Consider the following 14,360-nt stretch of genomic DNA (forward strand, 5'->3'; position numbering starts at 1 on the left):
CATTCTTTCTCTGTATTTTTCCCTTTACTGTCTCTTTTACCTAGAAGATTCAGGTATACAGTGGTAAACCTCCTTTTCTCCTTTTTTTCCCTTCTCTTTTTTCTTGTTGATGACTTCTGTGTTATGGACATAGTAACGTTCTGCTTTGAAAATGCTGCAATATGATTTCACAGGAGGCCTTTCTTAATGGGTTTGGGGTCTTTACCTAGGCTTTTCTCCACATACTTGCTTTACATTTCTCCAAAAATTTGGTCCAAGGAAACTGTTATTGTTGCCCTGGAAAAATGTTATGAATAGAAATGAATTTGAGAAAATTGCCAAATGTTCTTGTTAGAATGACTAAAAGGAAAATCTCCTCATACTGCAGTATTCTGGCTCAGTGAAACATTACTATACACAAGCTTCTGCATTAGTTAACACGTAGTGGCCCATTCACCAAATACTCTGAAGTGCACATAGTTTCTGTTAAGCACACATATTGCCATATGTATTAACAGAAAATATGAGTATTATGTTCTGTTGTGGAAGTATACATTTTAGTCGTCATTTTTTCTAATGTGTCAGTGCTGGTTTGGATCTGGTTATTCATTTTAATTTCTCATCCTAGTTACCATGTTTCCTTTTCTTTTAAGTTTGCCTTGGTTTTGTTCCGTGTTTTTTTGCTATCTCTCTTGCTCTGCTGCTTGAGAGGCATAGGCTTACCTTGGTGCATGAGGGTTAAATCCTCTCATTTCCCCATGCAGCAAGAATATAGTACAGATATTTTAGAATATATCTCAATCCATATTTAACATTCTAACTGGGAAAAAAAAACAGTTTGTGTTTTATGTTGGGGAAAGCAAGACAAAAAAGAAGAAAGGATTTCCTAAAAATTTGACTTCTTGAGCTATTCTCTAAACCAGAGAAATTCTTGAAAATCAAAAATTCTTTTAAAATATTTGCTATATTGGATTGCATTTAATGATTTGCATCAGCTTCTAAATCTCTAACTGTAAAAAAAAAAATGCCTACCAAAGCTGATGGGTAAAATTCAAATGAAAGAATGTCTTTAAGAACAATTAATGGTTTCACAACAGTGGTAACATGGTATTCATAACATTGCAGCAATCTCCTGATTACAAGCTTTGCTCTCTCTGACCAGGCTTTGCAACTTTGGAGGTCCAGCAGTCAATCTTATGTCTATATCCATTGATTTAAGTAAAATATTAGAAAAATGTTGCTTTTCAGAGGCTAGTTTGACAAAAAGAAAGCTTACAGATGGAGCAGACTGGGCAAGGTTGCAAGCAGAGGCAAAGCTTTTTGAGTAGCCCATGCTGTGGGGATGTTTCTTTTAGTCAGGAGAGAGAAAAAAGTAATTCTGAAAAGTTGTATATGGAATTCCTTTGCATTGTACTGGCGTTAGTACTTTTCAAGCTGATGGTGTAAGTTGTATGAATTTTGTGCGATGGCTTTACGCCATTTTTTGTTCTCTTTTGACAGGGCAAATCAAACTGCTCTTAGAGCTGGGAGAATTATATGACCTTTTCAGGTCAGATGTGCAATATGGAAGACATTTACATTTTGTAGTTCTTTTGAGTCAAAAGAAAACTTCTTAAATGTGCCTTTAAAAACTTTTAGTTTGTGAAACTTCTGCTTTAAAACAAACTCCAGCTTAATTCAATCTGTGAATTACTGTTTTTGTGTAAACATTTCTCTGTGTGTCTGTTTTGCCAAAATCCAGCACTTACAGTAACATTAGTGTTATAGCTCCTTTGCTGTTCACTGACTTGTTCTTAGAGTTGAAATCCTCTGCTCATTTTTCTCATTCGTTTTGCTACCCCTTTCTTCTCTTCAGCTACTGTTGAGGCTATTGAGGCTGATGAAGGTAAATTGGCCAGTCCCCTTTCTGTTGGTGCCACAACAGATAAGGGCTCTGCTGGGTGTATTCATTTTGCTGTAGCTTGTACAGATTGTGTGGGTGTTGGGCTAACAATTGTGGCTCGGTATTAACCAAAATGTAATTGCTTTAAAGGGGAAAGTGTTTTTTGGTTTTTCTTTCTGTTGCTGCTGTTGAGGTTCTTCTCTTTCTGTTAGTTACAAACATGTTGGAATTGCTGTATGTTGAACTAAGCACTGCATAATGCCACAGGAGGAGATCAGGGAACTTGGATTTCATGGGACATAACTTGGCAGCAGCTTGTAAATGCTTTGTGACACATAGCTCAAAAGCTGTGTGCTGGAGGCTGGCTCAAACTATCCTCAGCAATTTCTGGTCAAGGAAAACATGTAGCTTTTTATATATTCTCTCTTTTTGTTGGTTTTTTTCTTTTTCCCGTTTTCCTTATTTTTCCTCAGTTTGTTTCCTTTCTTTTAGGTCACTAGTAAAAAAATTTTATTGGTCTTTTGTTACAGTTCAGCATGTTTCTGTTTCCCTTTAAAAGTAAAACAACATGAGACATTTGTCTGCAAGATGTCTGCTTCCTTTGGTAGTGGCAGTTTACACACTGGATATTTACATTATAGCAACCATTGACACAGGCACCATTTTAGCTGCATATAAAGTGACTGGCTGCCTTAGAAGATTTCTGAACGTTCAGTATTGAAAACTGGTGTTTTGTTGACAGACCTCTAATTTAACCCTTAACAATTTTTAACGCTACAGTTAAAATCGAAGTAAACGTGTTGCAATGCAGATGTACAATATTTGTTCAGCATTATAAAGTTTTGGAAGAAGAATTTTCAGAATTCCCCTTTAAAACAAAATTCTTCAGTTGTATTTTGTTCTTGCCCCTCTCAAATTCTCAGTGGGAACTTTTTTTTTAGTTAATTAAAAAAAAAAAAAATCTGGTGATTGTTGTCCTTTGGTAAGATGTGCCCTTTCGGCCAGTTGAATTTGTTTTTGAATTTTGTAAAGCAGTGAATAAAATTACAGAACAAACAAGTAAGAGAAAATACAACTGCTTTCTAAATAGCAGTGAGTAAGCTGCTATTTATGTTGGAATTATCTATTCCTATCAGCAATCTCTAATCTGCAGTGTGCATTCTTGTTGACAGTTTGGCTGTTTTCTGTGATTTTCTGTGACTATGTGTTGTGTTTTAGTATACTCTCAATGTAACCTGCTAATACTCGTTGTCTGACCAGCAACTACAGTAGAGCACCTTCCTTAGTGTTACAGACAATAATGTGTCTATTGGAAATACAGTCCCTTGAATGTGCCCCTGTGCCAGCAATATTCACCCCTCAAGTTAATTCTTGATTTGCCATCCTTGCTAGTTAGACACTGTCGCCATAGGCACAACTACTGCTCTACACAGGTGAAGCTTCTGATGGAGGAGAAGTTTCACCATTGGCCAGTTGTCCCTCAGGGCCCAGTAACACCAACTGGGCTGTGCTGCTGGCAAGCTCCAGGACATGGCAAGTGCTTCAACTTCAGTGCAGCCATCCATTAAATTATTGCTTTAAGGGATTGGCATAGGTGCTTGTTAGACATCTTCATTTTGTGGTAGAAGGTAAATAAAAAATAAATAAATAAAAAAAGCCAACCCAAAAGGCAAACCTTAAGAAAACTCACTGTATGACCTGTTCTGTTTTCACTTCTCCGTCCCTGCACACTTGACTAATCACCATTATGTTGTTGTTTCTCTGAGCTGAAGTATAATACATGTTAAAAACCATGCACTTCACAAAGTTGCAATGTAACATGTGAAACTGGCTAAAGAACTAAATCCTGAGGCAAACAGAATCTATCAATTTTCACAGGAAAAGCTGGCAAAATCAACATGAAAATGCCTTTTCTTGCTCCCCCCAAAATACAAGGAGTGGTAGCTTGGCACCAGGGATCTTCTGGGGTTTTGGGTGTGTTAGCGTTTGTTTTTAACGGAAGTTACCAGCTTGTCCAGAGTCAGAACTGCATATTGGATGGAGAGCAGGCGTTCTTGGGCATGAAGAGAAGAGGGGACAAGGAATACTGAATTTGATCTCTGAAACTCCCCATCAGTTTTCTCCCCAGGGAGTTTGCAGTTTCCTGGTACTAATGCACCATTTCTGCCCTTTGGCATGTTACAAAAGACGCTTAGCGGAAATTCCAGTTCTGGAAGTGCAGTGCATTGATTTGGTGCAGATAAGAGAAAAAACACACAGAAGGCTATGACAAATTATCTATGGAGCTGTGACCTGCTGTTTGCCTGCAGTGCTTTTTTTCTCTTTTGCTTTAAATCTAAAGATCGTCAACACTTCAATTAGAGAGAGAATAAAATTAAATGAAAATCACAGTCTGCGAATACATTCCTCAGCCTGTGGCTTCCTTCTGAGGTTGATGTGGCCTCACCAATGTCACTGCTAAAAAGCAGATCAAAAATCCTCAGGATCAGTTGGAACTTCGGTCCTTTGTCAGTGCGTTTCCTAAGCTAAACTGTACAAATATGCCAAAATTACAATATCCCTGATCTGTGTTGCATGGTGTTACTGCTGTTTGACTCAAGCTGCTGTCTAGAAGTCCAGGGTTGTATCAGGGAGGGTAATTTCCCCAAACAATCAACAAGCAGCTCACCTCTGTTGAGAACAGAAGGCAACTTGTTGTAGGGTCACCCCAGATCTTCCCTAGCTGTAATGTATATCCCACAAAGTGACCTCACTATGTTGTCACCATCTGGAACTAGCCAGCACTTTTTACATGATCTTTGAAGGTCAGGTGGGAGTTTTGCCTGCTAGTGGGCATTAGGGCACAGTGTCCTTAAGGCTGTAGGCTATGACAACAAATGGCAACTCACCAGCTCATGGCTGTGCCCTCTGTATGGTTCCTAAGTGCAAACCGTAGTTTCATGTCAGTGTCTTGGCGTTCTAAGCTTGAACCCCAGTGGACAACAAAATACTGGAAGTTGATGGTATTGAAAACAATAGTTGTATTGGAAGGGACAGTGGTGGTGAACCCCCAGCTCTTTCTGAGTATGGTAAGGAGTTGGTGGTGGTGTCAGATCTTCTCACTGCCGCCTTCCCAAAGAAGGACTCTTGCACTTGTTGCTAAATCGGGGGAAAATCTGCTGAGAATTTTATCTTGCTAATTTTATTTTTTAATAATCCTTTATTTAGCTATCAAAGGATTTTCACCCCAGCATAAGATCACTAGCTTCGAAGAGGCCAAAGGCTTAGATCGAATTAATGAGCGAATGCCTCCGCGCAGAGACGTGCCATCCGATGCCAACCTTAACTCCATCAACAAGGCAATCTCCACAGAGACTAATGGCACGGACAGCAACGGCAGTAATAGCAGCAATATCCAGTGACCACTGTCCGGGAGGGGGGTTGAGCTGCAGGGCGCAATGGGGTTTGCTGCATGTCAGCACTGGGATGTTCTTGCCTCTGATAATAGCTTACTTGCTCTGGGGGCCAGGTGTTGGATTCAGTTTACAAAATTCATCTACAAAGAGATCGTCAACTTTAATTTGGTGGGAGGGCGGGTGGGGGAGAAACACCTCCTTTGGATATGCCTTTAAATGCTTGTAGAAAAATGAAAGCTCATGCTGGTATATATTGCAAAGTTAGGAGAATGAACAGGTTTTCCTGCTACATTGGGAACGTCTAGCTATGTTACTGAAAGGCCTTTTATTATGTTACTGGACATGAAAACTTTGTTTAATTTCTTACTAACTATTGTAAGTTTACAGTTGCAGCACTCAACATCTACAACATCGAAACATTTTTAACAAAATGTACAAACTAAATAAGGACTATTTATTGATAATGTTTTGCTACTCTTGTCAGACAATGGCTATGAAATAAATTAGGCACTCTTTAAAAATACAGAGAAAAAAAGAAAAAAAAAAGAATGTTGGAAATTTGTTTAAAATGCCAAAAAAAAGAGAGAGAGAGAGAGAGAGAGTGAGAGCGAGCGAGCGAGAGCGACAGTTTAATTTTGTACAGATTACGCTTACCTCAGGTTTCTTTAGTGTGCTTCAATGCCCTTCTTTAAATACAACACTTACCTTACTAATTTGGCAGCAATTATCTTTTTCTTTGTTTAAAAAAAAAACAAACTGGAATAATAACATTTATCTTTTTTTGCTGTTTATATTTAGGGGGGTTTGGTTTGGGAGGTTTTCTGGGGGTTTTTTTGGTAAAACAACTCTTGGTTGTGGCTTGCTGAATTTAAATATTTAAGAGTGGTGCATTTTTAAGTATAGTGAACAAGACACCATATTAAGTGCAGTGAAAAGCATCTATATTCTGTAAAAATCTGCCTATGCATGTTTTTTAAGAAAAAATGGCTGTATAGGCCTGTATGGGACTGTAATGCGCTTAGTGGTCTGACTTATACTGGAAATGTATGTATACTGGCGTACTTTATATTCTCTAAAAAGAAAATGCTTAATGCCTTTGAAATTTTGTAATCAAAAAAAAGCTTTGAAAAATCTAAGGGGGGAGAGTATTCTTAAAGTTTTTAACATAAGCTTGTCAGTGCACATATAGATGGGTAGCATGTTTAGCAAACCTTGTGAAATTTAAATAAGTTTGTAGTTACATGTGAAATTCTAAATGCATGATAACTGTTAATGTCATAATGGTTTAGTCATTTTGTTCTGTTTTGTCATGTGCCACAAAATGTGTAATTTTTTCACTTTTTTCCCTTTGTATATCAGTTACGGGTTTCAACTGGTTCATTCTAAAAAAGAAAAGGAAACAAAACAAACAGTCCATTGATATTTTTTAACAATTGTATAAGTGCCCAAGTAATTCACTACAGCCTACAGCCTTGCCTTTGTAATTTGACTTCAAAATGTTGGCAATCAAAGCATGCACTTGTAACAATGAAAGAAGCATTTTATATTACTACTCAATAAAAATGTGCATGAACTTAAGCATTCTTCCCTTTCTTGCTGTCTCAGTGGCAGAAGCACACAGGCACTGTGTGTGTGCGCTTCTTGCTCTCTTTTGCTTTGGACAGGAGAAGACCGCCAGTGTAAGAGATGAGGGACTTGTTTCACAATTCAAGGTCAGTTCTTTACTAAGAAATAAACCTGTATATTACCCAGCTGTTCTAGACTACTGAATGTCCGCAGACTTCCTCCAAGGTCTGGTTAGAACATTGGATTTTCACTGAAATGAGTAGGATGTAACCCACAAGTAGAGTGCACAAGAAAACAAGTGCCTTCTATGTGCTTTCCCCTTATCTGGAGTGCTTGAAAAGGTCAATGAGTATAATTTACAATGATTACAATTTCACATTTCAAATGCTCTCTCTTTTAGTCAGAGAAGAACTTTCAAAGCTCTGCCTTCTCACTTTCTCCCTAACTGTGCTCAGCATCCTTCCCCAGTCCATCATCCTGCGAAGCACTGACAGATGATGCCAAGTGGTGCAATGATGTGGGTATTGCCTTAGTCCTCCTTTCAGGTATCATTATTAAATATAGGCTCAGTGCCTGCTTTCTTATATGTTTTTCCCACTTTAGCTCTCCCTAATTTTGTAAAATATGACAGGTGGCAAAAATAAAGAGGCTTCATAATATCTGGGAGTATTTCAGATGTAATTTTTCATTTCAGATTGTGCAGAGGTACAGCACAGACACATAGAGTCTGTGTGTTCATCTGGCGGGTGAAGCTGTTTGTCCCTCTGGTTAACGGGCACGGTGTGTGCAGAGAGGAATGGTGACATTTTGCGTGACCACTGTGCTGCTGGCTGAGCCCAGTGTGTGTGCTCACTGAACACCACCAGTTACCTGAGGTAAGCTCTCCTGTGTAGATGTCCTGTGCCACACACGGCAGCACTGCTGGGCAATACAGCAGCGTGTGCTGTCTGCTTGCATTTCACTTGGGCCCTGGCAGTTCCACCAACCAATCTGACAGTAAGAAAGGGGGTTTTTTGCTCAGTAGTGACTGTATAGGCCTCTCAGTTGGTAGATTTAACGCAAAAGATCCGTGCTACAAATCAGACGTGGGGCTAGAAATGTCTCTTGCAGTTGCTGAAGAGTTTAATAGATAAGCAAGTCAGCCCAGGCTGAGTGATCCACTAGGGAATGTACAGAGTGTTTGGTCACAAAGGTGATTTTGGAACTTTTTACATCTCAGAAGAATTAGAAGTGTCCAGAGCATGCAAAATAGCAGTGTCCTGTGTATCCAGGTAAGATGGTCTGGCTCCTTCCTGGAGCAAGCCCCATCATCCTACCGTGGGGCAGTTTCTGAATGGTTCCAAGGGATAGTCTAAGCTGTACTCAAATGTTCCTGGAAGGACCAAAAACAATTTCCAAAGCTTATCTTGTTTCAGGGCATCCAATCTCTTCTAACTTCCCTTCTTTTTTCCTCATGCAGAAGAAACTCTGGGTGAACTTGAAGAAGAACCCTGGTACCACTGAAGGCTGAGCTTTGGATTCTGTGGCCTCAGCAGTGATGTGTCATGCACTGGACTGTGTCTCCCCGTACAGATTTCTTCCTTCTTACTGAATACCCCACCTTAATGCCCAAACCGTCATTGGTGCCTACATTAAGACTTACTGTATTTTTTAACCACTTGAATCCTGCTCTGTGAGATAGTGTTTGATACATGCCTTATATTTTATGCACTATCGTAATTTTGCTTTTCAGCTATTAAGGAGGAAGTGCATTAGCTCTTAGTGTACATTTTCTGCAGAAGATAACATTCAAATTTTGTCTGGGTTTTCCTCCAAAACTGTGGTAGATCTAACCCTGCTTAAGCTTGTGCCAGTGTTGCCAACTGTTGGGTACAGATAGAAATTCTTTCAGCATTTTCCTCTTCTGAAGCCTCTAGAGGAGTCCTGATCTCTCTCCTCCCTAGCTTTCATTTTTAGTGAAGTGGCATTCAGAGTGTGAAATAATGAAAATTTGGGGACATCTTTTGGGTGCAAGTTGAATTTGCAATTCTAGTCCTTAGAAATCAGTTTCCCTTCTTTTTTTAAGATACTGTTGCTCAGATTAGTCAGATTGATGAGTCTTCGCACTTCTTTGACTAAGAGAGGGATGTGAGAATCAGCTATTCAAAATGTTAAAAAACCACAGGCACCAAAACAACCATTTGAAAAATAGCTTGCAGTTTGCTTTCTTAGTTGCTTTTGAAATGATGTTTAATCCCCTTAAAAGTGGCCATTTTGGGCATGCAAAAGGATGAACTTTCTTGGTGTTCAGTGCTTTAGGAAAAAATATATCTACATTCACATTTTCATATGTAAATGTTCATACTTGTAGGCACTTTCATGGCAGTAAAAAAAGATGAGCTGATGGAGCTAGAGATCGGGGTTGGGGTTTTGTGTCTTGCTGAGCTGACACTGCAGTATCAGGCCTGCTGAACATTATAAAATAAATGTTTCATGAGGCCCTGATACTTTTTTTTAAATGTATTTTTTAAATAACTTGAGAGCAGTATCAGTTTTACATGTGACACCAGGTTTCATCAGGCTGACAGCTGTGTGCTCTGGGCAGTATTCTGCCAATGATTGCTAAGGAGAGGGCTGCCTTGGCTCTGTCATCCCTGTCAGAAGCTTGTTTTAGGTAAAGTAACTTGGCAAAGAATGTGCTAAAGGACTGATTTTGCTGCCAGTGGGAAGCCTGCAGGCATGGTGACAGACATGACAGTGTCTGCTCCTTTGTAAAGCCCTAGTAGTGGCCATCACTAGTTGCTCTGGGGTTCCCCAAGGCCCCCTTTCCCTTTTGGGCAAAGCCTGGCATGGTTGTTTGCTGGAAATTTGGGTCTGGACACCCAGTTAGGCAATTCTTACAGCAGTAAGGCTTGAGCAAGAAGCACTTGTTCCATATTTTAGCTTTTGCATTCCTGAGGTAGTTTATGCCGATGACCATGCTGTGATTGAGCAAGCCCATTGCTCTCAACATTTGGGTATTTAATAATCTATTTTGCTTTAAATGAGTAGTTGAGCACTGTGACCTGGGCTAATTTCCCAGTGTTCTGTGACTTTGTCGAGGCGGACATAACAGCATGATGCTTGTTGTAATCCAAAGCCGTAAAAGATTTTTTATTTTCTCTACTTCTATTCTTATACCTCTTCACAGTTGCTGTGGCTTACTGAGATTGGCTGCTTAGCAAACAATGACAAGGCTGTCTAACAAACAATGACCATTCAGGCAGTAAAACAATTAGCTATACAAGCAAAAGTATAGTTGTTACATATTATCCTCAAGTTCTTCCTTGTACACACTTAACGTCCCATAATAAGAACATCTTCTCCTTATGTCCAGAACATCTTCTCTCACTAATAATCTTCTTGGCTTTCTCTGTGGTTTCACTGAAGCTGCAAAATTTCACTTTAAAAAATCTCACAGGTAAATTCTGACTGTCTTTAGGTCTGACTCTGTGAGGCCCCCAGACCAGCTGTCAGCCTCATCAGGTCCCCCCTTTTGTTTTTGTATTACAAAGGCAGTGTTTATTGACTTTTGCAGGGCCCTTTGCAAAAAAGACAATAAACACAGCACAATGAGCAGGATGCAAAAAATAACCAGTATGATCGGGCATCCAATTTTAAGTCGATTTTTGATCCATCCCACAATTTGCCAATTGCCAAACAAATTAGTAAGCCAGTCAGATTCTGATTCTTCACACAATTCTGACACGCTTGTTTGTAATTCTTTAATTCTTTTAATGTGGGCATGAATAGATTTTGAATGATCAGACAAATTCATACAACACGTTCCATCAAAATCTTCACATCCATGTCCATGCGCTAGGAGCAAAAAATCAACAGCAGCTCTATTTTGCAGTGTAGCATGCCTTACTGAACCAACATCTGTTAATAATCCGGCTAAAGCAAGTGAAGTGGCATTAGTCTGCCGAGCTAACCAACATCCTAACTTGTTTAACAGTCCCAATGCTTTAGCAGCTGCTACTTGTGGAGAAAAGAAGGAAACAGCCCATCGAGTACCTGGTGGCCAAAATTTGGTGCTGCCATCACAATCAGGGGCAAGCACATGGGTGCTGCATTTTCCTCTCCGTGGTTTATGCTATAAAATCATAGATGTGTTAGGTGTTAACAGTGAGAGTTGTCCTAAGCTGCAAGGACCTCCCTTGATGTGTGATGGAATCGCATCCCATGCTCGGTCTCCACAAATGAAAAATACCCCTGATGGCAAAGCTAGAGGAACAGTAGTAGAGTGTGAAGTATGTGGTGAACTGTAATTGCACCAGCACTTTAATTTGCAAAATACGGGTTGGTTAGGAGAAACATCCCGTACTGTGGACTGATTAGATCCAGAGTAATTAAACTTAACACAAAGGTCCATTTTCATGGATCCTAAAAGCTCTATTTCCTGCGGCTCAAGAGTTGCACAGGGAAGGTATGAAACCCATTGATCCCAAGCATCAGCGTGATTGTGTGATTGTAAAAGCTTGCTAACTGTCTTAGGCTTTGGCCAGTCATCTAACGGCAAACCAACAAGGCAGGTAGAAAAAGGATTGTCAGGAGTAGCAGTGGCTAAGCACAGAGTATCTTGCCCGTCACATTGGCCAGGGTAACCCACACATTGGTTCTCGTCTGACTGACAGGCCAAGCAGAAACAGCAGGCACTAAGCTCAGCAAAACTGACAAGGACCATACTGGCACCGGCATTTTTCTGTTATTCATTGGCATTTGCACTCTAGTACATCCCAATGCAAGCCAATAGCCCTTGATCACAGGGATATACAGTGCAATGCAGTCCTCCTTGGTCACTGGTGCTCGATGCTCTCTCTGGTCGAAGGTAGCTCGAACTACACTGCCAAGGTCATCAACCTGTGTTGCTGTTACCCTCAGGATCTGGCTGAACGGGAGGTGGGATATTCTGCTGCAAATCGGGACACACACACCTTGCTGGCACCCACCATTGTCCAGGATCTGTGGAAACACAAGTGTGTCCACGCCCCCAGGTGACAAGGTCCCAGGGGCCTTCCCGTTGGCTGGTAAGCAAATTCCTTACCCATACTTTAGCTTGAGGTAAATGTGTTTCACTGGTGGACTGCAAGGAATAAAAATGATTTAAAATTGAGGGATTGTTTGAATGAGCCAGTATGGTCAAGTGATTTATTGTATATACAGCTTTCAAAAGTCTGGACTGTGGGGTTTCCCCTTGCATTCTCCCTTTTTGCTTTTCTGAAACAGTTTTAAGTGTGTGATGAGCACGTTCAACGACAGCCTGACCAGTAGGAGAATGAGGAGTACCAAATTTGTGAGAGATACCCCACGGATGTAAAAATTCCTAACTTTCTGAGAGGCGTAGGCTGGCCCATTGTCAGTTTTCACACGGGCAGGTATGCTTAAAGCAGCAAAGGCTTGCTGCCAGCGCAAAATTACATCATGGGCCTTTTCTCCAACATGAGCAGAAGCCCATATAACAGAGGCAAAGGTGTCAATAGATACATGTACATATTTAAAACGACCAAAATCTGGAATGTGTGTAATATCAGTCTGCCAAAGCTGTAGGGCCAAAAGACCACGGGGATTTACTCCTAAGGGTAAAGGTCCGTTAAAGTTATGACAACCTGGGCAAGCACTAACAATGGCACGAGCTTCTGTAGGCGTTAGCGAAAACTGTTTACACAATATGTGTGCATTTTGATGAAAAAAGGTGTGAGATGTTTTAGCCTGGGCTAGTTTACCTGGCTGAGGAACTGCCCAAACTGGATTAGCTAATGCATCAGCACGAGCACTACTTTCTGCAAGAAATCCTAGTAGGTTTGTATGGCTTCTAATATGCAAAACATAAAAAGGATAAATGCATTGCAAAACAGCTGTCCAGAAAGCCTTTAGCAAAAGAAACAAATCAGCATTATTAGCTTCTTTCAAAAGGGAACAGTCTACTCGTTGTACAACATCTGCAACATAAGCTGAACCAACAATTAGGTTAAAAGGTTCGTTAAAATGATGAAAGGCCACAGTAACTGCTTTTAATTCGACCAGTTGTGCAGATCCAGTACCCTGACCCTGCAAAGTCTGCCATCCATCCTCATTTTTCCAGGTGATGCCTTAAGAGGCATCACAGGCAACAATTGCTTTACCTGTTTTTCCTGACCCATCTGTAAGTACTGTAGGCCCATTTACAGGAGTACAACTTATTTTAGGTTTTGCTGATAATGGGGTGGTATTCAGTGATTGTAGTAATTTATGACTGGGAAAATGGTATTCAATTTGTCCTGTGTAGCTCTGCAGCGCGCTCTGCAGTGGAGAACTATTGGCCAGTGACCACTCAAAATAATCTTGCTGAATAGGAATAGTAAATTTAGCAGGATCTTGGGCAGCAATTTGCAGGCATCGGTGTCGACACTTAGTAATTAACTGAGCAATCAATTCAAAAATTGTAGTGACTGTTTTTTTAGGCTTGTGAGGTAAGAACATCTATTCTAAATTATGCAGTGGGTCAGGGGACCAATGATTAGACCATTGTGCAATAATACCTGTTGGATGAAATTCTGAAATTACAACAAAAACAACGACATCAATGTCAGGGTCCACACGGTACACATGGTGATTGGAAATAGTTTGTTGTACCCTATCTAAGGCTTGTTGAGCTTCAGGGTTAATCTATCTTGGTGAGTTTAAATCTGAATCTCCTGCTAATATATTGTAAACAAAGGAGAAAGTTGTGCAGTGGTGAGTCCTGAGTAGGGATGCAGCCAATTAATGGTTCCTAACAATTTCTGTGCATCATTTAGAGTATGTACTGTAGTGTCAAATTGAACAGTTTGAGGGCATATGGTATGTTCAAATATTTTTAATCCCAAATATTTCCAGGGTGCTTCTGTTTGGATTTTTTCAGGTGCAATCTGTAATCCGTATTTGTGAAGAGCCTTTAAAAGCCTTTAAATATGAGAAACATTTAGGAGTACATGGTTTGGACTACCAAAATCAGGTTGTACCCATGAGTAGACACTTGGTTTAACAGAAGTAAAAGTCTTTTTTTAGATAATTCTAGAAGCTTGAACTGCCCCCTGTGTTCATTAGTCACAGTCCTGGCAGGACACATAAATGTGAAAGAAAAATATTCTTAGGTGTAAAATACAAAGGGAGGTCAAGAGATGGCCCTATCAGCTTGCACTTGTGGCAGCTCACTGCAATCAACAGCTGTGGACTGTGGCCTTTGAGCAACAAATTTGCTGATCCCTATGGAAGCCTAGTATTTGCATGTGGTGTAGGTGGACCATGGCCTGCAGCCAAGAACTCCTACAGCCACTCCCTCCCTCCTGTCTTCTGTGGGATGGAAAGAAAATAGAAAGGAGCTGAGGAGACTTGTGGATCAAGATAAAAATAGTTTAGTAGGTGAAGCAAAGGTGTGCATGCAAGCAAAGCAAAGGAGGAATTTATTCACTACTTCCCTCTCAGCAGCAGCCAGATGTTTAGTTGCTTCCTGGAAATCAGGGCCTTTGAATGCTAATGGTTATTTTGGATGACAAGTG

The 14,360-nt window shown here is 40.3% G+C and overlaps 1 protein-coding gene across 4 annotated transcripts in view; it reads left to right on the plus strand.

The window, feature by feature from the left end:
* Positions 1-5,408, plus strand: part of PPP3CA (protein phosphatase 3 catalytic subunit alpha) — a 175,639-nt gene extending 170,231 nt beyond the window's left edge. For 3 of the 4 annotated variants that reach the window (XM_082281599.1, XM_082281600.1, XM_082281601.1), the window contains one exon: positions 5,069-5,408. In XM_082281599.1, coding sequence (XP_082137725.1) covers positions 5,069-5,262 — 194 coding nt within the window. In that variant the 3' untranslated portion in view covers positions 5,263-5,408. Of the gene's footprint in view, positions 1-1,834; positions 1,865-5,068 lie in introns of all 4 variants that reach the window. The other variant, XM_082281602.1, reaches the window with a different exon arrangement.
* Positions 5,409-14,360: the final 8,952 nt, after the last annotated feature.

Source organism: Coloeus monedula (genome assembly GCF_965178545.1).
Source record: "Coloeus monedula genome assembly, chromosome: 5".
Classification (NCBI taxonomy): Eukaryota; Metazoa; Chordata; class Aves; order Passeriformes; family Corvidae; genus Coloeus; species Coloeus monedula.